Here is a 26,730-nt window from a genome sequence, read left to right on the forward strand (position 1 = left end):
AGGAACCTCCAGGATCATCTAGTCTAACCCTCTGCAGAATGCAGGAAATTCACAACTATAATGCTGGAAATTCACAAGATAAGAATTTTTCATTTATACCCTGCCTTTCTCCCCAGTGGGGACCCAAAGCAGGTTACCTCATTCTTCAGTCCTCCATTTAATCCTTACAACAACCCTATGAGGTAGGTTCGGCTGTGTGGGTGTGACTAGCCCGAGTTCACCCTGTGAGCTTCCATGGGAATTTGAACCTGGGTTTCCCAGATCCTAGTCTTACACTCTAACCGCCATACCAAACTGGCTCGCTGTTTAGTTTTGATCTTGAAAGCAACAGGCAAGTCTATAAAACTATCCTAACAATCTGCTTATTGTGTAAGGCTGTGGAACCAGGGAGAGATGCCCTGGAATTCTGTAAGGAGCCGTAACTTCAGAGAAGCTGTTCTTTCCCTTCTGCAGGTGGTAGCTGGGTTGGTCTGAAGTAGCAGAACAAAATGTGAGTCCAAATGGAACCATTATCTGAGGAAGTGTGCATGCATGCAAAAGCTCACACCTTGAATAAAACTTTGTACAAGGTTTTGGCATCCGGCCCTCTCAATTCCTGGCAAATAGATGGGGAAGAAATGGAGATAGTGACAGATTTTATTTTCCTGGGCTCCAAGATCACTGCAGATGGGGACTGCAGCAAAGAAATTAAAAGACACTTGCTCCTGGGGAGGAAAGCTATGGCAAATCTAGACAGCATCCTAAAAAGCAGAGACATCACCCTGCCAACAAAAATGCGTTTAGTCAAGGCTATGGTATTCCCAGTTGTAATGTATGGCTGCGAAAGTTGGGTAGAGCATCAAAGAATTGAGGCTTTTGAACTCTGGTGCTGGAGAAGACTCTTGCGAGTCCCTTGGACTGCAAGGCGAACAAACCGGTCAGTCCTAGAGGAGATCAGCCCTGACTGTTCCTTAGAAGGCCAGATCCTGAAGGTGAAACTCAAATACTTTGGCCACCTCATGAGAAGGAAGGACGCCCTGGAGAAGAGCCTAATGCTGGGAGCGATTGAGGGCAAAAGAAGAAGGGGATGATAGAGAATGAGGTGGCTGGATGGAGTAACTGAAGCAGTCAGTGCAAACTTAAATGGACTCTGGGGAATGGTAGAGGACAGGAGGGCCTGGAGGATCATTGTCCATGGGGTCGCGATGGGTCAGACACGACTTCGCACCTAACAACAACAAGGTGCCTTGGACTCACATTTTTTTTCTGTTCTGCAATATGCAGAGAATTTGCCATTGGTTCTTACTGTGGTTTGAGATGGACTAAATATTTGATCCCTGTGAATTTTTGGAGGATTATCGCAGTTGGATTATTCCCCCAGTTGGATAATGAGAGCTGTCCAGGGGACCTAACCCATAGGCCTATCTACTCAGGAGATTTTCTCGATAGGCTGAAAAATATGTATTTGTAAATTAAAAGAAGAACCTCAAGAGCAAGTCTGGTGATGACTGGAAGTGTAACAGAGTAGGTGGAATGTAAAAAGCAACTGAATGTGGAGGGGGGGGGGCTTTAAGGAAAAAGGCGGGAATTCATCCTGCTCTATCTCTTGAGGGCCTAACTATATTTTCTTCTTGTTCACACTGGGCCCCATTGATCAGAGAGCCAGCGTGGTATAGTGGTTAACAATGGTGGACTCTGATCTGGAGAATTTGGTTTCATCCCCCGGTCCTTCACACACAGCCAGCTGGGTGACCCTGGGCTAGACCCAGTTCTCGTAGAGCTGTTCTCGCAGAGCAGTTTTCTTAGAACTCAGCTCCACCTATCTCACAGGGCGTCTGTAATGAGGAGAGGAGGGGAAGTCTGCAAGCCATTTCGGGGATTCCTTTGGGTAGTGAAAAGCAGGGTATAAAAAGCCAACCCTCTCAGGCACATGATGCAAATCCTGCACTTGGGATTTAGTTCCCTTAAAGCACATGGGGGGTAACAGTTTGGATCAGGACTATGATATGTGGGGAGAAGAGGCTTAAGCTTTCTTCCCCTTCATGCTGTTTTCCCAATTTGGCCCAGCTGAGAGCTGCTTTACTTCACTGAGGAAACTGGTGTGCTGATGGCTACGCACAAGTTTCCCCTGCAGAGCAAACAGTGGATCCCTGTGGCCATTTTGGGGTGGGAAAACGATGCAGGCACACATCTGCTTAGTACACTTTCCCTGCCCTTTTCGTCCTGTTCCAAATTGGAACCACAAAGACCTTGGAATTGTTTCATGGAACCCTGGTGGAGAAAGGCCTGGCTTAGAGGGAATGCTAACTGGGACCTTCTGCATGCCAAGCTAGTGTTCTAGCACTGATCCATGGCCCCACTGCAAACACAGTTTGTTGTATACAACTTGCCAGATTTAAGGAGGATGGGAAGAAAATATAATGTGTACAGCCCTTGGAGGCTGGAGGATTCTAGAGGGGCCCCCAGCTCATATAGGCCTAATTCCAGGATGGTTCCTAGCTGAATCTAGCAGGGCACTTAGCTTGGTTAGCCTTGTTTTCAGAGACAGAGGAGGAAAAAACAACCCTGAAAAGGGGCCCTGGCCCCATCCTTACAAAGGAAGGAGAGCAGAGCCAACCAGTCCTGTCATTCTGCCAGGCTTTGTGCCTGGGTCAGTTCAACAAGTCTGTTCTATCTGGAGCTGAACCAGCCCAAGTTTAGGGAGAGGGGAGGCTCTCAGACCCCTGGGAACTTCTCTGGTAGCTACAGGATCCAGTCTGCCCTTACTTGTCTTTCAGGTGGATGCTGTTCTACAGTTAATTGCTAGACAGCCTCTTGCAAGATCACCATATAGTGGTCCCCAACTCTTCTGGAGAATATTCTTTATTTATGCTGATGATAAAAGCCCTGTAAGCATAAATTGCCTTCCAAAGACTTGAAAAAACAAGCACCACCAGCCATTTACTGAGAATTGCTGCTAACCAGTTACTTTTGTCCTAGTCTGCTTTCTGTTTTTTTTCCAGCTTCCAGAATTACTTCGAATCCAAGCTAAATATTCTGGATTCTGTCATTGTTGTAGGAACACTGTTCATCAATATAATCTATTTCGTGTCTGATTTAGACGCCGTCAGCCAAATTCCAAGGTATGGAGGCATGCAGCACGAGGCACAATTGATTATTGTTGTTGTTGATAATTGTATTTCTATACCGCCCTCCCAGGATCAGCTTAGCACAGTGTGCATACATAATTATCAAATAGCAAACCATTAAAACAGATTAAATATTAACAACATTAAATCAAAGAATAATAGAGTTGGGAGGGACCACCTGGGTCATCTAGTCCAACCCCCTGCACAATGCAGGGCACTCAACAACCCTATTGCTCATCCACTGCAACCTGCCACCCCCTTGAACCTTCACAGAATCAGCCTCTCTGCCAGATGGCTATCCAGCCTCTGTTTAAAAATTCCCAAAGATGGAGAACCCACCACCTCTCGAGGAAGCCTGTTCCACTGAGAAACCGATCTAGCTGTCAGGAACTTCTTCCAGATGTTTAGACGGAATTTCTTTTGAATTAATTTCATCCCATTGGTTCTGGTCTGTCCCCCTGGGGCAAGAGAGAACAATTCTTCTCCATCCTCTACATGGTACCCTTTTAAATATTGAAGATGGTTATCAAATCCCCTCTCAGTCGTCTCCTCTCTAGGCTAAACAGACCAAGCTCCCCCAACCTTTCTTTATGCGTCTTGGTCTCCAAACCCCTCACCATCTTTGTTGCCCTCCTCTGGACATGCTCCAGTTTGTCTACATCTCTCCAACTGTGGTGCCCAAAAACAATTAAAACAATTGATTATTAACTAATTAGCAGCATCTTGTATGGTAGCATCTTTGGTTTGGTCCCTTTCTAGCCCATAGTAATCGCTGCTGGTAGGTCTCCAGGCTAGATGTCTGTATGGGGTGTTTTTGTCTAGGAAGGCCATAGATGTTATAAGTCATGCTCATTTTAAAAGGGCCTTGTTTTGAGCATCCTGTCCTCCTAATAGGCTGGCTGTGACTCCAAGGGGCTTAAATACTCTTCATCTATGCCTCTATTTCAGTGGTGTGCATTCACCTCCCAATACATAGCAAGAAAGAACCCTTAAAGCTCCATGTATGACATGGTAGAGTAGTGATCCCTAACAAGGCACATACATCTGTTCCTTCCCAGTGCCCTTGTCCTTTGACTCCAAAGCAAAGAGCCAGTTATGGCTTTTTTCTATCTCACTGGAGCAGAAGGTGCATTACAAAGCGTCCAAGATTCAACACTGTTCTGTGCACTTGTAAACAGCTCCTAAAAAGGAGGATGCGTGGCTTGCAACCTCCCAGCATTCTGTGATTGGCCCCTGCATTCCCCCCCCCCTCAAGCCATTTTATGGAGGTGCTCAGTAACTGTTTTCAAAATCCCAATAGTGCCCGCAGGCTCAACAGTATTGGGGACCCCTGAGTTGCAGTGATCAAGAATAATGAACAACTGCTGTTTGTTTCTGTGGCATTTGTCAGTCGGGTTTAGTGATTTCAAGGAAGTTGAGGGGGGAGTAGATTGGAAAACATCCCTGTCAGTTTCCTGTCAGAGTCAAACTGATCTTGCTGCAAAACAGAATGGTGCTGATAGGTCTCCTTGCTAATTTGTTGCTGGCTGGTTGGCTACTCACTGACTTCAGAAAATCACTTGTGATCTCATCTGTGTCTCGTACTGGCACTCCTTCATGGTCTTATTGCCCATCTCCCCAAGGGCATAAGTGTAATGTTGACAGCTGTGCACTGGAAAGACAGCCGATATACAAACTCTTTTCTGTGTAGTGGCCTTTCGAGTCACTCTTTTCTTTATCAGGTGTGTCTCTGCCATGCAAGTAGACCAGGGCAGGTACAAAAGGATAAGCTTACTAGATATACCGCCTCCAAGGAGGGTGATATATAAATATAATAAATAAATAAAATAAATATGTGCTGTAGAATCTACCTTCGAAAACTGATTTGGTTTAAATATGGACTTAACACCAAATGGGAAATGTATAAGAAGAGAAGGCGGTGGGGGGAGATGGCTGGCTGACATGACCCCTTCACCTGTGGCGACTGAGGTGTTGCTCACAGAAGTCTTGTTAGGAGGAGCGGTACACCTTGTGTTCATGGCCCTGACCTATCCCAATGAGTTACCTTAATGCTGGTTTCCTTTCCAAATGCTTCTTCGGAGAGGATAGAAATGAGTGTACTCTTCCAACCGCTTGGGCCTGACAAAAGAATACAGGGAATTCATTTTCTCTGCCATAAGCGTAGTACTTATCAATACCATGGGTAAGATCTGGCATGATACCATCACGGATCACAGCAGATAACGGTGCTGATTTCTCGGTTCAAACCCCACGTGGCTTGCAAGAGTCTCCCATGGTGTTTCCAAGTGGAGGGAGAGATTTGCCAAATTGAGAATTGGAACTGGGTACACATATTGCATCTTGCCAGTGTCTTCGCGTGATCCTTTTTTTCCTCCCGTTGTTCAGGCTGGTGGTGTTCTTCCGATCCCTGAGGATTATAATTCTGATAAGAATATTTCGCTTGGCTTCTGAGAAAAGACAGCTTGAAAAGGCATCCAGGAGGATGGTAAGATGGAAAGTAATTTTGACCCTTAGGTGTTTTCTGTTACAAAAAATGAAATTACTGTATGTCTTTGAAAGGTAATGGCAATCTGGATCTATATTTAAGTGCAAAACTGCACGGGGACTGCATTTGATTCTTCGGTAGTCCCCCCCCCCCCACGGACATGCACCTTAAAGTGGGGAAGGGGTTTGAGTGTGTCAATGAAGCTAAGAGCCCTACCTTCAGGAATCCAGACTCAATCAAGGGTCATGAAAAGTGAAATAGCCAAAGCTTGAAACACCAGACTAAGATCTATCCACCGCCTTCATGAATTAACACTCACACCAGCAGAAGAGAATGGATGGTTTCAATGGTGACGGAGACAGGCGAATATTTCGATGGTGATGGAGGCAGGCAGCAATGGAAGGTGACACTGACACAAAGGATCATTCTGCCTCAGGAAATGACAAGCAGAAGAAATGGAGTTGCTCTAATAGTGAGGTGAGATGTATCACAAGCAATCAGGGGCTATAATGAAGAAGTCTGAGTAATATCTCAGACCAATCAACGTAACCATCATTCATGTTTGCCACCAAGTTCCAGAAGCTGGAGAGATCGAAAGCTTTTATACAAGCGTCCAGGAAGAAATGGATCATGCACCTAACAGGATGTGCTGATTTTATTAGTACCCTGCCTTTTCCTGGTCAGCTCAGGGACGACGACAGCAACTTAAAACCAACTTAAATAAACATGGAGAGAGCCAGCATGGTGTAGTGATTAGGAATGCGGATTTCTAAACTGGCGAGCAGGTTGATTCTGCATTCCCCCACATGCTGGTTGACCTTGGGCTCTCCACAGCACTGATAAAGCTGTTCTGATAGAGCAGTAATCTCAGGGCTTTCTCAGCCTCACCTCCCTTACAGGTTGTCTAGTGTGGGGAGGAAAGGGAAGGAGATTGTAAGCCACTTTGAGACTTCTTTGGGTAGAGAAAAGTGGCATACAAAAACCAACTCTTCTTCAGTAATATCAGGGCTCTCTCAGCCTCCCCTCCCTCACAGGGTGTCTGTTGTGGGGAGAGGAAAGGGAAGGTGAATGTAAGCCACTTTGAGACTCCTTCTAGTAGAGAAAAGTAACATATAAGAACCAACTCTTCTTCTTAAAACAATTGTATGAATAATAGTTCTAAACATTTCAACATTAAAAGTCCACTGTCTCCTGATAATTTGGGCTATTTTCTATTAGAGGATGGGTTGTCAGGCAGGAAGGCCAGCATCTATGATGTTTCTTCCTGGCCTCAACCACAGACCTGGTGGAACATATCCGACTTGCAGGCCCTCTTGAATTGTTTAAGATCCAGGAGGATCCTGATCTCAAGGCAGAGCATTCCACCATACTGGGTCCAAGGTCAAAAAGCCCTTTATCCCTCATTCGGGGGCTAAATCATAGGTTGACTAGATTGCAAAAGGAGAAAACAAAGCAAGAACAAATGTAGTTGAAAAATTTGTACAAGGATTATGCAGTGAAGTAGGAGAGGGATTTATGAAATTTTGTCAAGCCGACAATTTGTATATTGTGGATACAGGCTTTAGCCAACCAAACATGTGATTGTATATGTGGGTGTTGCTGGTTGGCGGCCCATACAGAAATCAAATAGAAGAAAAGTTGGATCTAATAAGCCTCTTTTCTCTACCTGAAGGAGTCTCAAAGCGTCTTACATTTGCCTTCCCTTTCCTCTCCCCACAACAGACACCCTGAGAAGGGAGGTGAGGCTGAGAGAGCCCTGATATTCCTGCTCTGTCAGCTTTATCAGTGCTGTAAGGAACCCACGGTTACCTAGCTGGTTGCATGTGGGGAAGTGCGGAATCAAACCTGGCACTCCAGATTAGAAGTCCCCAATCCTAACCACTACACCAAGCTGGCTCTCTAATAGAGTACAACTAATCCCTCATGAGGAGCCTTTTGTGGCGCAGAGTGGTAAGGCAGCCGTCTGAAAGCTTTGCCCATTAGGCTGGGAGTTCAATCCCAGCAGCCGGCTCAAGGTTGACTCAGCCTTCCATCCTCCCGAGGTCGGTAAAATGAGTACCCAGCTTGCTGGGGGGTAAACGGTAATGACTGGGGAAGGCACTGGCAAACCACCCGGTATTGAGTCTGCCATGAAAACGCTAGAGGGCGTCATCCCAAGGGTCAGACATGACTCGGTGCTTGCACAGGGGATACCTTTACCTTTAATCCCTCACACTTCCCTAAAACACATACCAACAATGTATAGTTTTGTACAAGTTAACACAGGTTATGAGAAATCCCTGTCCTCTTGCAATTTCTGTCCATGAACGGTTTTGTTCCCTGGCCTTGAGACGTGATGTAGTACTGTTTATAATACCCAAGCTGGTAAGAGTGACCCTGGAAAACGTTTCCAAAGAAAGCATCGTCAACCCCTGTTGAACTGAACTAAAACGTGATGTATTCGTACCAAAACTTGGCAGCGTTTATTTCTAGGTTCACGGCCTCCTTCACCTTTTCTCTCCCATCATAGGTTTCAGAAAATAAAAGGCGTTACCTAAAAGATGGCTTTGATTTGGACCTCACTTACATCACCGGTATGTACAGCCTGAATTTAAAAACTGGTTGCAGTTAGCTTGTGGTGTGGGAAGCAGCAGAAATCCAGCATTCCACAATTATGGAAAGTGTGTTTGAACACTGGAGAGTTCCATTTTCTCTGTTTCCCCTTCTCTGGCCTCAAACTATTTATGCTGTTCTATCGGTATGTTGGGGGAGAGAGACACCAATGCAGTGCTAAAGAAAACCTTGCCAGTTTCTCTGGGTGTTAAGGTTAAAGTCTAACCTTAATGTCGCAGGATGGATAGAGTTCTAAGGACACAACAAATTATCACGCAGGCCCAACCCTGATGATTTTCCTTCATTTTTGCCTCCTGAACAACGTCTCCGAGCAGAATCAGGTTGCTTTGGCCTTGTGTGTAGGAGGACACTCATCTGTCTTCTCTCTTGCAGCATTTCCACTGGGGAAATGCTCTTGAGCTGCCAGTGTACCAGTAAATTAATAGAGTAAAGGTAGACTCATGGTTTAAATATGAAACATGGGTACTAGTGACATTTCTGGCAATTGAATAGAAAGCTAGATCGCTCCCAGTAAACCAGGCTTTGTTTAGGAAAATAAAGCACTTTATTGAAGAGAAGTCAATTAAATCGTCACGGAATCCTTGCTTAGACTGGGGGATTCTCTGCAAGCACTCCCTTATCAACCCAAAGCCCTCAACCTTTCCTAGCACCAAACAGTTTGGGCACAAATGGCTCATGTTGATGACATGGCTGCCCTGGCTCCAAGGCCTTCAATATTGTTCCCAGGGCAACAGAGCAGAGACCACAGCTATTCACACTTAAGATCTAACATAGGGTGGAATAAGCTGCTGGATCAAAGACATAACTCAAAAGGGTTGTGGGAGCCTACATAGCAAGCGACACTAAACAGATTACAGGGCAGAGGCAGCAAATGCTACAGCGTAAAACATCAAACAGGACATATGGCAAAACATCAATCAGGGTTTTGACAGCTAGTTGGGAGAATGATGGGAAATATTAGAATTTTAAACTGAGCAACTCGCTAATTTATCCATGAGAGCACTACTGTTATGCGAAGAATTGCTGTTTTTTGAACTATTTTAAATTGTGTTTTTAACTGTATTAAATCTGTGATGCAAGCCACCCCAAGCTTGCTGTGCAGGGGGGGCAGCCTAACGATCAAATAAAATTAAACACCCCAGCTACTCTGAGGCTTTTGTCTTTAGCTACCTGTTTCCCAACGCTTGCACCTTTGGTGTCTGAGCTATATTTGAGTCCACAGTGTGGGTCAAAAACACCAATATTTTGTACTGGGAGTCCATCCTTTTTAGTGATAAAAAGAAGTGTTCGTCAGTTACAAGGGTCTCAATTTTATCTGACACAGTGTGTGCGCAGGCAAAAACTTACACTTGAATAAAACTTTGTTGGTCTTAAAGGTGCCACTGGACTCTGGCTTCGTTCTGCTACTTCAGACCAACGCAGCTACACACCTGAATCTTATCTTCAAGGATCTCAAGTTAGCAGAACTCTAGAAAATGTGCACCAAGGACCCTGAAGGGCCTTTCAGTCGTATTAGCTAAGTCTAGCATAGACCTATATCATGTGTGACCACACTGTCGAGATGTCTATGGACTAGAAGAAGAAGAAGAAGAAGAAGAAGAGTTGGTTCTTATATGCCGCTTTTCCCTACCCGAAGGAGGCTCAAAGCGGCTTACAGTCGCCTTCCCATTCATCTCCCCACAACAGACACCCTGTGGGGTGGGTGAGGCTGAGAGAGCCCTGATATCACTGCCCGGTCAGAACAGTTTTATCAGTGCCGTGGCGAGCCCAAGGTCACCCAGCTGGTTGCATGTGGGGGAGCGCAGAATCGAACCTGGCATGCCAGATTACAAGTCCGCACTCCTAACCACTACACCAAACTGGCTCTCCTAACCACTACACCAAACTGGCTGACTACAAGTACCCTGAGCCCCTGCCAGAACTATGCTAGCAAGGGCTCATGGTAATTGTAGTCCATAGACATCTGGAGAGCCACAGTTTGGTCACATTTGGCCTGTAGTGTCTGGGGGCATCAGACAACTTCATATACGTTTGTGCATGGCTTCTTCAGTTCTTCCCTTTGTGGAACAGCATGTCTCTCAATTGTTCCAGGGGATGCAAATGCGTTCTCAGGATAAGTTCCTTCCTGGCACTTGAAATACCAGCATGACAGGGAAACCGGTTAATGTCTTTGGTTGCTCATAAAACAGGAGGCTCGCTGCTTAACCATGCGACTGTAAAACGGCTCACTCCATTTTCACCTTAGGTACCCATGCCTCCTTGCCCCTGTTAATCCAGCCTTTTAAAAAAACAAACAACCGGAAAAACATTTACTAGAAGCTGTGTGCAAATTACTGTGGGTAACTTAACCGGAGACTGTATTTGTGTTCAAGAGAACTATGTACAAAGCCAAAGCACAGTGTTTCATAAAAATACAAGTTGAAGTGTTAAGTAGGGATGGTGGCTGGGCAAGCGTTTGATCTTGCCCTGGAAATGTGGATTCATTTTAGTGTTCTTAGCGTGCTCTTCTGTGAAAATCAATGTGCCACTGCACCAACTATCACGTTTGTGAGACCCATATGAGGTAGGGGAGGCTGATTTGTCTGGGTGAATATCCAGGGACCTGAGTTCTCGCAGAGCTCTCTCAGCCCTACCTACCTCACGAGGGTGTCTGTCGTGAGGAGAGGAAGGGAAAGCCGCTTTGAGATTCCATTGGGTCTCGCTTTTCCTTCTTTAAGACTAACCAATTTTAATTACGTCACATTTATAACCCACCCCAGCTGTCTTGGGGCAGTTCACAATTCTGCATGTAAGTTTTTCGGGGGCATGCATATGTCTAGTAGCAACCTTTAAGACCACCATTTAATTCTGTGTGTAAGCTTTCGCTCGCACGCACACAGAAGCTCATAGCCAGAATTAAACTAAGTTGCTCTTAAAGGTTGCAACATTGCAACACTGTTCTGCTGCAGACCAACATGGCAACCCATCTGAATCTTCTAAAGACTTGTATGCCTTCCATTCTTTTCCTCCTCAGCTCGTGTTATAGCAATGTCCTTTCCATCTTCTGGGCAGCAGTCTTTCTACAGAAATCCTATTATGGTAACCTAAACTTTTTTACCGTATGGCGTGTGTAATGTAGCCAGGAGATTCAAGGATTGTCTGGCAGCTATGCAAGGAATGTTCAGAGGGGGTTTGCCATTGGCTACCTCTGTGTCAGCACCCCTTGGGTTCCTTAGAGCAGGGGTAGTCAACCTGTGGTCCTTCAGATGTTCATGGACTACAATTCCCATGAGCCCCTGCCAGCAAACACTGGCATGGGGCTTATGGGAATTGTAGTCCATGAACATCTGGAGGACCACAGGTTGACTACCCCTGCCTTAGAGGACTTACCACCCAAATCCTTGGAAGGTCTCCCATCCAAATATATACCAGGGCTGGCCTTGCTTAGCTTCCAAGATCTGACAGGATCAGACTTACCTGGTCTATCCAGGCCAGGTCTTCTGCCTAAAAAATAGCAGAACCTCCTGCCAATTTCCAAGGGTTTCACCAGTTTTTATTTTTCTTCCTCAGTCCCTTTCAGATGACATATTTGCTTGCAAGTTACCTTGCAAGTTAAGTATCCCCCATTGAGCAACAAAGCAGTTGCAAATTTGGCTCCTGGTAGTAAAGTGGTAATGGACAGCAGTGGGTATTGCCCCAGGAAAAGCCTTCCTAAGTAAAAATCTGATTATATCTCTAAGGCTGTAGTGGAGGGGGGGGGGAGTAATTCATGCTTGTGGCTTGTTTAATGTGTTGATTATATAATGCCATCTAGTTAATATTTGAACCCTTGATTCTTTTTTGCTCTCTAGGTGTGTTAAAAATTGGATATAGTTAACGAACACAAAAGCAACTAAGATCTTTATTGAATTTCATTCCCCAGTGTATTAATAAATGCTTGGGGGAGGGAAGTCCATGGTTAATCTCCACTAATCAGTGTACTAGAGATTACTTGCAGGTGAAGCATGGTATAAATTATTTTTAGCACATTTAACAATACCAGTGGGCTTTGCTGCAGCATTGGTATGGAGGGGTTTCTTTTACATATGAGGGAGCTCTCTGTTTCCAGTCTTGTTCTTAAAAAGAACCCCAAACCTGAGGCCAGATTCATTTAACCAGTCCTTATAGCCTTCTCCCCAGTAGCAAATTCTTCAAATATCTTCCTTTCATTTTTGTAGGAAGTGGTCAGGTTCTTGGATACAAAACATGAAGACCACTATAAAGTCTACAACCTTTGCAGTAAGTGTGTCCTCTTGTCCTCCAACCCCACTGCATTCCCATATCGAAAATGGTTTATTTGACCATGTTCAATAATAGTCTTACGTTGACCTTGAAAGAGCATGAATTGCTGTTCTCACCCTGCCACCTGCTTAGTGAACCGTGTTAATCCTTCTCCAGTCATTAAAAATGAGCTGCGCTCAAGGATTTGGCCAACTGGTGTCTTTGTGGCCACCAAAAAGTCATTGCAGAGCCTGGAGCTTGGACACTAAACAGTGGCGATCCCCTAGAAAACTTCCACTAGCAGACTGGGGTGGTAATTTTTCAGATTTCCCTTTCATGTGTTTCCTGAGGGTCCACCAGGAACTGAATTTTAGGGGTCATTTTGGGCTGCAGTAGGAGCAGAGCAGGCAAAGGGGGTGGGACTTTGATAGAGATCCCTTCCACAGGATCCACACCTGAATTGAATAAAAACTCTTTCTGCAGTGGGGTAGGTGGATTGGTTTACTTGCCTCATTTTGTAGACCTCCATTCTCAGAAACTCAAGGTGATTTACAGTGCTAATACCCAACTGTGGGCAAAAGACGAGTCTTTAACCTGCCATGTAAGGCAATGAATTGAAACATTCCAGCAAAATACAGCTGGAAATCTGTCCACGCGACCATTTCGGGGGGGGGCGCTTTAAATATGTTAAATCCTCTTCCCTTGCAGGTGAACAGGGCTATGACCCGCTGTATTTCCATTATAGGGTGGAGCGGCTGTTCATCGATGACCACAATGTCCCTACTTTAGAGTAAGTCATAGGCCGAAACGGGCCTGGGTGCAGCTTGGTACTAGAGGAGGGCCAAGTCGCAGCTGGCTTGCGGCAACCTGGGGGCATTTGCAAGGCAAGAGGAAACAAAGGCAGTTTGCCATTGCCTGCCTCAGCAGAGCCACTCTAAGCTTCCTTGGCGGTGGTCTTTCATCTGAGCTTAGCTTCCAAGAATGACAGAGATCAAGCTAAGTGTGGCACGTCCAGGTCCGGGCGTGTGCAGCCTGCAGGCTTAGAAATGGAGACTTCTCAGGCTAGTTGCTGTGTTTAAAAATGTGCTAGTCTCTCTGACTCATTAGAACAGGGTGTTGGAGAAGAATGCTGTGACTACCATGGACAGCCAAAGTTACCAACAAGATAGCTTTAGAGAGGAGCAAACCAATTATGTCATTAGAAGGCAAGATATTACGGCTAAAGCTCACTTACTTTGGACACATCATGCGATCAGACTCGCTAGAAAAATCATTAATGGTCAGTGGCAAAAGGAAACGTGGTCGCCAAAGGATTCGCTGGTTCGACACGACCAAAGCCGATACAGGGATGACCGTGAACCAACTAAAAGAAGCAGTCAGAGACAGGGGCATATGGAGAAAACTTTCCTATAGAATTGCCGAGGGTCGGACACGACTGAACGGATGACATCATTGTCACCAGAGCAAAACTTAGATTCAGCCAGCTTTGCATAGAGGGGGAAGGGAGGTGGAGTCTTTTCTGGTCGGCAAAATGGTTGTGCTCAGTGTCCTGGAGCCTGCATGGACAAAAGGCAGGTGGGCCCGGAGGAGAATTAAACGTGAATGAAAACACTGGCTGCATTTGTCCCTATTGTGTTGGCATCTTGTGAACAAGCTTGAGGAAGTCTAATATTGCTGCTCTGATAAACAACACATCGTATTTTACGTTTTCCAGAACAGTAGCTCAGGAACCAAAATCTTAAAGTGAGGCATTTGCTTTATCTCTTAAGGGAGATGCTCAACTTTACTGCTAGTGTGAGGAACTGGATGAACCAGGACCCAAAAAACATCATAGTGATACACTGCAAAGGAGGAAAGGGTAAGTAAGCATGTTTTACTCGAAAAAGAGAGAGACTAGCCTGGAGAAGAAGTGTGTGGAGGGTGAACTTGGCTTGTTCCCACTCATGACTGGGAAGAGTTTCGCTTGTATTCAAGGCATTCCAAAACAGGTGCCGTTGTCTTTTATGACCTATTCTGTTATGAAGGGAGGCAGAAAACTTAGAAATGGGTAACTAGTATGTTTAAACTTGTATTCATTCTTTCCTAAAGAAAGAGATCTTCACTGATGATCTGGTAGGGGCTCATGGTTCTGGTAGGGGCTCATGGTAATTGTAGTCCATGGACATCTGAAGAGTCGCAGTTTGGCCACCCCTCCTCTAAGTGTTCTTAAGAGAATTCATGGGGTACGGTGGGCAGGATTGTCCACTCAAAGGGCATTTCAGTCAGTGGGCCAAATTCCGGGCCAGATGTTCTACAGATGTGCTGTGGGAGGTAGTGCCGTGAGACCCATGTGCAAAGTGCTCTCCCTGTTCCAACTGGCCATGTCTTTCCTTCTGCCGAGTTCTGCTTTCCTTTGTGTGTGTGTGTGTGTGTTTGTGTGTAGGTCGGACCGGAACTATGGTTTGCACTTGGCTTATCGACAGCAACCAGTTTGAGAGCGCACAGGTAAAAAAGTGACAACGTTTTGTTCAGGAGAATTAAAGCAGGGGTAGTCAAACTGCGGCCCTCCAGATGTCCGTGGACTACAATTCCCAGGAGCCCCTGCCAGCAAATGCTGGCAGGGGCTCATGGGAATTGTAGTCCATGGACATCTGGAGGGCCGCAGTTTGACTACCCCTGAATTAATGCATTTGATCCTATGGGTGATCAGCGGCCTGTAACTACACTGTGTGAATCATGAGGCAAAATGTAGCCTATTCTTCGACTTGGCTTTTAAAGGAATCACTTTTATGGTTTTTTTCCCCCAAGAGGCGTATGAGGGGCAGTGCTGCATGAGATCTCTGACGTCAGGAAAGGAGTTCAGGGAGAAGTCCCGCAGTCAGTGAATGTGGGCCACATGATCTGTCAAATTCCTTTGTGTAGGAGAGCACAATACCTGTCTTGCTACCTTGCCATAATCTTCCTTGCCCTGGCAGATGATCAAGAATTATTGACCACACATCAGGATTGCCTTGGCTGGATGTTTCCACTCAGCAATTACTGTGGACTTCTATTCAAATGGCTCGGAGTGGTAGTTTTTGCCATGGCAGGTCTTCATCTGCAACGTACAGAGTGCCAGACGGTACCAGTTTGGATAATGGCAACACGATGCCTTTGCCTTATGTAAATGTCAAGTTTTGACTGGCAGTGTCCTCATTTTACATACTGTAGCTTCAGCCTACAGATCCTAGGCACATGGAGAATTTTTCCATGCCCATCGTAATAGTGACTGGAACTCTACCAGGAGTTCTGATTTTTCTGACACACATGAAATGCGCTCTTGATACAGAATAAGACTATAACAGAGTGGTGGTCCTAGACAATAAATACCATGTCTTAGGAGGTGGGCTCCAAAAAGAAACACTTTAAGAACGTTGGTTGGGGCTACACCAGATAGATTTCTCTTGACCACCCAGCAAAACAATTTGTTTTTAGACAAGAGAGCATTGTACATTATATATTGGCCACTAAGGAAGACCCCTGTGGGTCGAAACACGTTTGGTCTGTTCTTCATTTGCAGTTAGATATGTATTGTTTTTACTTTGTTTTTATTATATTACATGTATAGTGTAGCCAGCAGATCCTAAGATTGCCTGGCAGCCAGGCCTGAGAGGTTCGGAGGTGGCTTACCGTTGCCTGCGCTGCATCACAGCCCTGGTACTCCTTGGAGTGCAAGCCAGGGCTGGCCCTACTTAGCTTCTGAGATCTGATGGATTGCACTTGCCTGGGCTGCCCAGACTGGGTGGTTGTAGAATGGTATTCCTGCAGCCTCCAGCTTTTGAAGAAGTCCTAACATTCCAAGAGTTGCATAAATAAACTCTTCATTCTTTTTTTAAAAATAGCCAATAAGCCTCATGATTGGGAGGGGCGTTCTGGAGTCGTGCTGCTAGGACAACTGGGAGGGAGGATTTTGCTCCTGCAATGAAGTGGGCCTGGGTGTCTTTTATATTATAGACAACAATGGCAGGATCAATTCAAGCGGGTCGCCGTGTTGGCCTGAAGGAGCACAACAAAAATAGAGTCTGATAGCACCTTTAAGACCAACAAAGATATTCAAGACGGGAGCTTTCGAGTGCTTGCATTCGAAAGCTCACATCTTGAATAAATCGTTGTTGGTCTTAAAGGTGCTATTCAACTCTATTTTTAATGGCAGGATCTGTTGCTGAAACTCTTGGGATTTTGAGAGGTTGGAGGGTCCAGCCACAAAAAGACTTGCATAGGTGATATGGCCAGTCATCAACTAGCTGCTGCAGGTGATGCACCTGTTAGCATCCTTCTGAGGAACGCTTACTCCTCTGATGGGCACAGTGGGTTCTGGATGGCTGCTTGCTGCCCACCCCACCCATAGGAGATGCCTCCTGGGGCTCTTCTGGAAACACCCCTTAGTGCAGTGAAGTGTAAGAAAGCCAGGGATGGCTCTTTCCTTTGGGAAATGATGCAAAGGGGGCTAGGAAATGGTGGTGCCTGTGGGTGGTCATGTTGGGGATCAGTGGTCTAGTGCAGGGGTAGTCAACCTGTGGTCCTCCAGATGTTCATGGACTACAATTCCCATGAGCCCCTGCCAGCAAACACTGGCAGGGGCTCATGGGAATTGTATTCCATGGACATCTGGAGGGCCGCAGTTTGACTACCCCTGGTCTAGTGGGTGTGGCAGTAGCTGTAGTAATCTGGCTCTTAACTTTTGTAGGAAAGCTTGGATTACTTTGGTGAGAGGAGAACGGATAAAAGCACCAGCTCCAAGTTTCAGGGTGTTGAAACACCTTCCCAGGTGAGTATCTGCCTTGAAGCTCCAGTTAAGACACCAATTACACGTGTCGTATCAGTGGGTTGCCGTGCCTACCAGCTAGGATAACTGCTTACTTGCTCCCTTGTAGTTAAGAGCCAGTGTGGTGTGGAGAATAAGAGTGGCAGCTTTGAACCTCTAGAGCCATGTTTGATTCCCCCACTCCTCCACATGCAGCCAGCTGGGCGACCTTGGGCCAGTTGCAGTTCTCTTAGAGCTGTTCTCACAGAGCAGTTCTCTTAGAGCTCTCTCAGCCCCACCTGCCTCACAAGGTGCCTGTTGTGGGGAGAGAAGGTGATTGTTAGGCCCCTTGGAGACTCCTGATATTGAAAAGCAAGGTATAGAAACCAACGCCTCTTCTTCTATAGATTTTACCAAAATGGCAGTCCTTAGATTGTAGTCCTACTGCATTGTGGGTCAGAAAAAGGTCTAGTTTATGAATGTTTTGGGGGCACGATGCTTGTAGAGTTTGCCTGGTGTATGTCAAGCTTGATAATTCATTATGTCTTATGGGCAGAAGGTGGATTGGGTGTCTGAAGGGTTGAACTTGGAAGTGTGCTCTTTCTCTTTCACTACGTAGAACTAGAAAGCGTAGCATTTGTACAGTATTTCGCGTCTTTCTAAAAACATTTACCTCATTACAGAGTAGATATGTGGGATATTATGAAATCGTGAAGAACAAGTACAACTTGAAACTTCCACCAGAGAGGCCCCTCAGAATCAAAAGCATCAAGGTCATGGCTATCCATGGTAAGCACTGCTGCAAATGCTGAACACTTTTCAATTTAATTTGTATATTTTTATTTTTAAACAAATAACTTTTCCATAATACATCAAGCTCTCCATCGCCAGTATGGGTTCCAATCAAGATTGGGGATGACATAATAGGAGTAAGTCAGCAACATCCGGGCCCGTATTAGACCAGGCCCAGGAGCCCAAGGGGGGCAGGGGAAACCCAATGTCAACTCTGAGATCATAGCCCAGCCTCACCCAAATGCCTGGCAGAAGAGCTCCATTTGTGCTTCTTGTCCCACATTTCTCTACTGGGCATTTGTTTGTGGGGACAGTGTGGGGTGGTTAAGAGCAGTGGACTCAAATCTGGAGGAACCAGGTTTGATTCCCCACTCCTCCACATGCAGCCAGTGGTGTGACCTTGGGCCATTCACCATTCCCTCAGGGCTCTCTCAGCCTCACAGGAAGTCTGTTGTGGGAGAGGAAGGGAAGGCAATTTTAAGCCACTTTGTGACTCCTTTGGGTAGTGAAAAGTGGGATGCAGAAACCCGGCCCTTCTGCTTCCTGAATCGGAATTCCTGCAGGTCGGTTCTATTAATCGTTCTGCTACCTCCGTGCTTTTGCAGGCGTTGGGAAAGGCAATGGGTCTGATTTGAAAGTGCAGATCCTGATGGAGAAGCAAGTAGTCTTCCAGTGCGTTTGTGCAACCCAAGAGAACTGCAAGGTAAGGGGGTGATGGGGGTGCGTTGTCCTAACTACTTCTTGCCGTAGACAGTGCACGTGTGCAGGAGGCGTGGACTGAAGAGAAGGAACCTTCTGGGTTTGTTTGTGTTGTGATTTTATGGCCCTCCATGTAACAAGGCATTTATTTATGTACTTATTTATTTATAGCAGGGGTAGTCAAACTGTGGCCCTCCAGATGTCCATGTACTACAATTCCCACGAGCCCCTGCCAGCATTTGCTGGCAGGGGCTCGTGGGAATTGTAGTCCATGGACATCTGGAGGGCCGCAGTTTGACTACCCCTGATTTATAGTATGGCATGCGTGTAGTGTGGCCAGGAGGTCCTAGGATTGTCTGGCAACCAGGCAAGTGACATTCATAGATAGATTTACCATTGCTTGCTTCCGTGTCCTGATCCTTAGATTTCCTTGGAAGGTCTCCCATCCAAGAACTATCATTAATTTATTTGATTTATTACCTGCCACTTCCAGACGGCTCATAGTGGGTTACAAAGTCTGAATGGAAACCCCCATAAAATCCCCATTAAAACCCCAGACATAAACACACAATTCAAAAACCAAGAAGAAAAATGATACGGTGGAAAAAAAATAAGTCCCTCACTAATCTCAATCCCCCCAGTAACCATCTCCTAGAGGGGTGGGAGGGGAGAGGGGACACAACTGCTGCTGAGTACCACTCTCCTGGAAGGGGGGGCCATGCAGAACTCCCTAGCTGTACCGGCCTCAACCGTAGCCCTGGTGGAAGAGCTCCGTTTTGCAGTGTTGACCCTGCTTAGCTTTCGGATTGAGCTCGTCTGGTTACAGTGCCTGAGTAGAACTAGATTTGGCGGCCCACATGATTGGAAAGCTCACTACATAACCTTAGAGGGGGCAGTTTCTTACATGTAGGTTAGCCTCCCTCGCAGAACTGGTTGTGAGGATAAATTGGGGAGAAGTAGGATGGAAACAGGTTGCTTGGAGTTTTTCCTCCCACTCCTATCTCATTCAGAGGCCGCACCAGAACGTTCCCCTTAATGATGTCTTTTGAAGGCTGTACCTTCCAACCAAGAGGTTAGTGAAGATTAGTCAGACCTGAAATGGAAAGGAAGGCATTTCTGGGCCACTGTTTGCAGATCTTTCCAGTACAAATCAAGAAGATGGCAGTCATGGAGAGCCTCCTATGGAATGCCGAATAGCAACCGGAGTCATACATATTCTTATTCCTCAGAAGAGTTCTACTGGAAATTTATTACCAACCAGCCTCACATAGTTTTATTTATTTATTTATTTTTAGGTTTATATACCGCTACTGTCAATTTGTCTCACGGCGATTGTCAGCTCTGCCTTGGAAAACAGTTTGATGGTTATGCTTTGTAGCAAGAGGGCTCCCCATCCCTATCCCAAATTTCACACACACTTGTGCATATACGACCGTATATTGGTGGGTTTGGGCTGGTTGGGTTAGCGCTGGAAGGGTGGAATGTGGTTGGGAAGCGCTTGGCTCAAAGTTTCTAAATGAAACGAAAACCTGGCTTGAAGAGTGGGTGTTGGTCTCCAAGCCAAGCCAAACCAAACTGAGTGCGTGTTTTGTAATCTCCTTCCCAGGACAGAGGACTATATTTCCTAGCATTGTTCCCACAGGGAGTAGTAAATTAACAGGCAGAGGTGTTGGAAGACAGATTGAGGATTAACTAAAGGTTTATATTTTCTAGTGCAAAGGAATGTTCACATCCAGAGAGAGTCGGTTGAGTTATGCCGCTCTGAATGCCCTTGAACAATGGACAGTCATTTCCTAGATGTGCACCATTGGAGAGCTGTTAGCACTGCACATCATTATAATCTTAGAACGATTGGAGTCCACTATACTCAGGGTTGGCCAAACTGTGGCTCTCCGGATGTCCATGGACTACAATTCCCTTGAGCCCCTGGCAGCTGGAATGGACATCCGGAGAGCCACATCTCGGCCACCCCTGCTGCAAATAATTCTGACCTGAATGGCCCAGGCTGATCCGACACTGTCCGATCTTGGATGCTAAGCAGGGTCAGCCTGTTGGGCATTTTGTGTATTAAAAGTGGCAGAGTTAATATAAATCAAGAGACCAGACATGTCAGTATTAAAGTATAATAAAGTATTTCATTAGAAGAAGAAGAAGAAGAGTTGGTTCTTATATGCCACTTTTCACTACCCGAAGGAGGCTCAAAGCAGCTTACAGTCACCCACCCTTTCCTCTCCCCACTCCCTGTAAGGTGGGTGGGGCTGAGAGAGCCCTGATATTCCTGCTCTGTCAGAACAGCTTTATCAGTGCTGTGGCGAGCCCAAGGTCACCCAGCTGGCTGCATGTGGGGGAGTGCAGAATTGAACCCAGCATGCCAGATTAGAAGTCTGCACTCCTAACCACTACACCAAACTGGCCTAGAACTACTAGGATGGAGGAACTGGGACACAAAACAAAAAAATGTATAGCTTCTTGTAGCTTACGGCGGAGCTCTTAACCCTAGCTGTTACATGTTAAACTTCAATATGGGTCTCTCTCTTTGCCGAAGGGCAGTTTAGAGAAAACAAAGAATTCTCCATGTGGGAACAGGACATGTCAACAATGGCGTAAACACTTTACATACCAGTAAACAAATCATATGACCCACCTTGCCTGTTCCTCCGAGCAACAAGTGCTAACTGTTAACCCTTTTCTGATAGTCATCGGCTGACCCTTGCTAGAGACAAACACAGCCCTGCTTAGTATTTGAATAGGAGACCTCCAAGGAAGTCCAGGGATTGTGACACAGAAGCAGCTAATGGCAAGGATTTCCGCCCCTTATGTGGAACATCTACAAAAGGGGCTGAAATCCTTGTCCCTTGCCCACTCTCCCCTCTCAGAAACACGCACCCAGACTCCCTCCCACCTAAACCCTTTCCTGCCTTACCTTTGGTACTCCTGGGCACCAAGGCCCGCTTGCTGCAGCTGCCATCAGTCTCCTGAAGCTGCCCGTGCTCTCTTATAAGACGGGTGCTCATGCCATAGCGATGACTGGGCCTCAGTGCTAGGCCTTACTGCTATGGCACGGGCGCTCCATCTACTGGTGCTCTCCCTAAGGCAGAACAACAGACATCCGTTATCATTTCCGTTACAGGGACCACGCCAATAGATGTTCCACATCAAAAAGTATCTTTGAACCTTGCTTGTTTTGAAAAGTCCCTGGGATCTCGTGGTGGATGGGTGTTTGTCCACCAAGAGGGCTACAATGACTTCGGTTTTTATGGGACAGAGAGGAAGGAGAATGAGCCATGTCTAGGTCTACAGGCTGGGGAGAGGCTGTTGATCAGTAGAAGAGCCTCTGCTTGACATGTAGAAGGTCCCAGGTTCCATCCCTGGCATCTTCAGTTAAAGGAGCTGGTAGCAGGTGGTGGGCAGTTCCTCTGCCTGAGACCCTGGAGGCTCTCTCTGGGCCTTGAGAAGACAATACAGGCCCTGAAGGACAGGTGGGCTGATTCAGCATAAGGCTGTTTCTTATATGTTCTTTATCCTAGGAGGTAAGAATGAGATACCTGTTTCCTTTCTTGCAGTTGTTCTTTGACGGAGAACACGACTGTGCAGTGATCAGTTTGGAAAACTGCCCTATCATTCGTAATGATGTGAAAGTCCGATTTGAATCCTCTTCTGTAAGTCAATGAATGGCGGGTCTCTGATTCCTTCCACGCACCATCATAATGACATTCCTAAGAGCCGTGTTCTTGGAAGTTGGTATAGGCCAGTATGTAGTTCAACAACTGGTATTCAGAGGTGCATGGTTGCATAATTCGATTGCTTATGTTACCTGACTTGGGGGAGTAGACAGCCCTTTCCTCCATGAATCTATCTAATTCCTTCTTAAATCCACCTGTATAAGTGGCCTTCACCACATCTTATGGCAATTTCTGTTAATTATCCATTTGAAAGGCTGTGTCCTCACTTCGCTGCTATTCAGGTTAATTGGATGACTCCAATTTGTAGAATGATGGGAGAGAGAAACATCTCTCTTTCTCTCTACTGCAGGGGGTGGTCAACCTGTGGTCCTCCAGATGTTCATGGACTGCAATTCCCATGAGCCCCTGCCAGCAAATGCATTTGCTGGCAGGGGCTCATGGGAATTGCAGTCCATGGACATCTGGAGGACCACAGGTTGACTACCCTTGCTTTACTGCATGTGCAATCTTACAAATCGCTTACAAATCGCTTCCCCCTCTTCCAGTTGTTGGGTTGCTTCTGAAAGTGAAGCTGGGAAGCACCAGTCTGTCTTCACAAGGAAGGTACTCCAACCACTTGAACATTTTGATTGCCCTTTGCTGTATCTCTTCCACTTTTACAGCATCCCTTTGTTTAATGCTGGTGACCAGAAGTGTACCAAATGTTCCAAATGCAGACACCACCTAGATTTATAGAATGAGCAAGAGCACGCATATGCAATACTCTTCATTGCTCTAGGTGGGCGTTAGTATTCAGTTGTTTCTACAGCTTTGATCTTTACGTAAACCTAAATTGTGTCTGCATTTGGTACTGGCACTCTTATTTTAAAATCTCTAATAGTTTGCATCCTGAATAATCTCCAGATCCTGGCTAGCCCCCACCAGACCCCATTCAGACCTTGTCATTGATGTTGCCCACTAGATACGTTTGGAGGGGAGATCCTCTTGGAGCTCTGGATCATCTGTTTGGATATAACCCATCCAGAAAATCTTGGTGCAATCTGCAGGTGTGACTCCAGGTCACAAGAACCAGTTACTAGGCACCAATCTGAATTACAGATCCCTGGAAGGGAGTGCGCATGAGCATGTGTTGACAAAACCCCCTCTCCATTCCAAGGACTGTGTTTTCTAGGTACATTTAAGTGGGTAGCCGTGTTGGTCAGAAGTAGCACAACTAAATTTGAGTCCAATAGCACCTTTAAGGCCAACAAAGGTTTATTCAAGGCGTGAGCTTTCGTGTGCATGCACACTTTCTCAGACAAAATGTAACAAGAATCATGAGAGTGCAGATATTAGTAAACTGTCATAGTATCCATATGATGCCCTATGATAATTCTTTGAGAAAGATAAGTTACGGAGCAATGGCGTTATGTCCATAATGAATCCCAGAACAAATGAGTTTGCGACTATTATTCTTTACAGTGTTCAGAAGTGTCTAACATCATGCCTTTAGAGAAATCAGATTAGAGGGTTTAATGAAGTAATATAACGATCACATAATTCTATCTGGGTGATAGTCTCACCGCAAGCCAGATTGGAAAGATATGGGAGATTTAGGGTGGAGCTGTTTTACCTTTTCTGGAAAAGGCTTTGTACGAATTTTAAAAATTGAAATTTATTTTTAAATGAAGGCAACGTGGCAGAAGGGGAAGTATGTACACGTTTAAAAAGGAATCCCACTCAGAAGTCTTTTCCATGTAATAAAAATTCTGGTTTATTCTGTTCAGGGAGTACCTAGAGTGATTTTAAATAGGGACCGCGTTGAGCAATCATGGAATAAACTTCTAATATTTTTCCAACCAGAAGCCTCTTAACTGTACTGTGCACTGTGGCTAATGAGGTCTTCAAAACCCTCAGACTTTTGATTTCCGTGTGCTTGTTTTTAACCACCCTGGGCCGTTTGGAAAGAGTGGTATAAAAATATAAGAGAATAAATAAATGTCTCCCCCCCACCACGGATGGGAGTAGCTCCATAACAAAAAGGCGTCAGAACAGTGTGCTTGCCTCTTGCTTTCTCCCCTCCCCCCAATAATCTGATTTTGACCAATTGGGTGTAAAAAACCAAGAACCCTGCTGGATCAGACCGTGGTCCATCCTAGTTCACCACCGTCACAAAATGGCCAGCCATTTCCTCTGGATGTCTGGCAAAAGGGCATAGAGGCTGAGGCTTTCTTCTGATGTTATCCAAGGTTGGCTGCCTCTGAACATGGAGGTTTGTTCCAGTCCCCATGGCTAGTCACACTGATTGACCTGTCCTGCTTGAATCTGTTAATTCCCTTCAAAAGCTGTCTGTGCCTGTGGCCATCGGTACATCCCCTGGCAGCGAATTCCACATTTTAATCACTCGCTGTGTGAAGTAGCATTTCCTTTTGTCTACGCTGACTCTGCCGCCCATCACTTTCCATGGATGCCCTTGTGTTCTAGTATTTTGAGAGATGGAGGAAAAGTCAACTCTCTCCACATAATGTATTTCTGGTAAGGCCTTGGAGGAGGAGTTGGTCTCATGGCTTAACTGCCACTCAGCACTTAACACCCATTCAGGGCAGCTGTCCCGCCCCTGAATGCCTCCTCCTCCTACCGGCTTGACTGTCTGTCCAGCAGCCAACCAATTGCCTTCCATCCCCCACCCAACCACTCCCTCCTCTTTCCATTTCCCTCCGAGGCTCGGAGGTTGCAGGTGAGAGCTGTTCCTGCTGGTGAGTTCCCTAACAGCTGCCTGCAGCCTTTCCAGTTCTGGGGGGAGGGGGAGGCCATCTGCAGAGTTCTTCCACTCCCCTAATCTAGTGCCCATTGTATTCCTGAATGCAATGGGCTTGGCCCCTAGTGCATTTTATAAACCTCTATATCATGTCCCCCCAAGCCCATCTCTTTTCCAAAGTGGAAAAGGCTCTGGCTCTTCAACCTTATCTCCTAGTGGAAGGTGCATCAACACTCTATTCATCTTGGCTGCCCTCTTCTCTACTTTTTCCAGCTCTCTGATATCCTTTTTGAGAGATGGTGATCAGAACTGCATCCAGTGCTTCACCACTGTTGAATGTACATTCTTTCTAGCAATGAATTCAAGGAAGATCATGCCTCTAGAAATGAACAGCTTGTTGACACTTGTGTTTGTACAATTGTCCCTTCGTTGGAAGGCTTTGTGACTCCATATTATAACAATATTGTAGAAACTGAGGAAAAGAAATAGCATGAAACTAGCTTTGACGTACGTGAGCATTAGTCATGGGTATTAGGTAACGATTGCTGCTACTGTTATGGATGTGCATGTAATAAGCAGTCTCAAATCTCTTTTTTTGAATGCAGGATCTTCCAAAAGGCTATGATGACTGTGCTTTTTTCTTTTGGTTCAACACCTCCTTTATAGAGGACAAGAGGTAAGTTGCCATGTGAGTCAGAGGGCAAACCTGGACTGGGAGGCCAAAAGGTCCCCGGTCCGACTGATTGTTTTATTTTATGTTTTGCGGTCTGCCTTTCTCACTGGGACTGGGGGCAGATTACACAGGGAGAGTCAGAGTAATCAACAGGATGGGATTTCCAGTACCGTGAAATGGGTTTTGGGTTGTAGAACCAGCCCGAAATTTTAAGAAACCAACCAACCAGAATTGAAACACAGCTTAAATGCTATTGTTGACACTGTCCAGAGTAGCAGTATTCCCTCTAAGGCAAGGTTTCCTAATCATGATACCATACAGTACAGTGAAGGCACTCTCAGGGGGTGGGGTACTGTGGTATGTTTCTTTTTTCAAAATGGTGGCTGAGGAGAACCCTCCCATCCTGTGTCTGCTGTTTCCGGCTCCAAATGAAGAGAGAAGAAAAATTTTCAAAAAACCCTATCCTAATTTTGGCAGATTGACTAGGGCAGTGGTTCTCAACCTACCTGATAGTGTGACCCCCCTTTGGGTTGCCGAGTCTACGGCGACCCAAAGGGGGTCATAGGGTTGCATACTCCGGCGCACTTGCAATCACAGAAGCCCAAAGTGGCCAGCATCACAGAGGGGAGGGGTGGTGCTGGCACGCCAGCTGGCACCTGCATGCAGGCGCAGAACTCTGGAAGTGGGAAGGCATGCGTGCCATCACCTTCACCCCAGGCCACTCCCCTCCCCTCCCCCAGCTGGTTTCCTGGCTTTGCATTATCTTAGGTATAAAAACAATCCACCAATCCCAGCATCAAAGCCACACGTTTGCATGGAGAGATGGGAGCAAATGACAGTAGCAGCTGTCATCACTCTACTAAGAATTCTGGGAAGGCCCAGGTCTTCTCCGTTAGACATCAAAAGTGCAGTTCTGCATTGCAATGACTAAATGTTACTC

The 26,730-nt window shown here is 46.0% G+C and overlaps 1 protein-coding gene across 4 annotated transcripts in view; it reads left to right on the forward strand.

Annotated features, from left to right (window-relative positions):
* The window catches only part of LOC143824740 (phosphatidylinositol 3,4,5-trisphosphate 3-phosphatase TPTE2-like), a 40,380-nt gene that overhangs the window by 12,600 nt on the left and 1,050 nt on the right, over positions 1-26,730 (forward strand). For all 4 annotated transcript variants that reach the window (XM_077312326.1, XM_077312316.1, XM_077312335.1 and 1 more), the window contains exons 6-18: positions 2,982-3,101; positions 5,493-5,592; positions 8,102-8,165; positions 11,219-11,283; positions 12,402-12,462; positions 13,153-13,234; positions 14,214-14,302; positions 14,867-14,928; positions 17,150-17,230; positions 17,890-17,995; positions 18,604-18,701; positions 22,261-22,356; positions 25,723-25,793. In XM_077312326.1, coding sequence (XP_077168441.1) covers positions 2,982-3,101; positions 5,493-5,592; positions 8,102-8,165; positions 11,219-11,283; positions 12,402-12,462; positions 13,153-13,234; positions 14,214-14,302; positions 14,867-14,928; positions 17,150-17,230; positions 17,890-17,995; positions 18,604-18,701; positions 22,261-22,356; positions 25,723-25,793 — 1,095 coding nt within the window. The remainder of the gene's footprint in view (positions 1-2,981; positions 3,102-5,492; positions 5,593-8,101; positions 8,166-11,218; positions 11,284-12,401; positions 12,463-13,152; positions 13,235-14,213; positions 14,303-14,866; positions 14,929-17,149; positions 17,231-17,889; positions 17,996-18,603; positions 18,702-22,260; positions 22,357-25,722; positions 25,794-26,730) is intronic.

This window comes from Paroedura picta, chromosome 1 (genome assembly GCF_049243985.1).
Source record: "Paroedura picta isolate Pp20150507F chromosome 1, Ppicta_v3.0, whole genome shotgun sequence".
Classification (NCBI taxonomy): Eukaryota; Metazoa; Chordata; class Lepidosauria; order Squamata; family Gekkonidae; genus Paroedura; species Paroedura picta.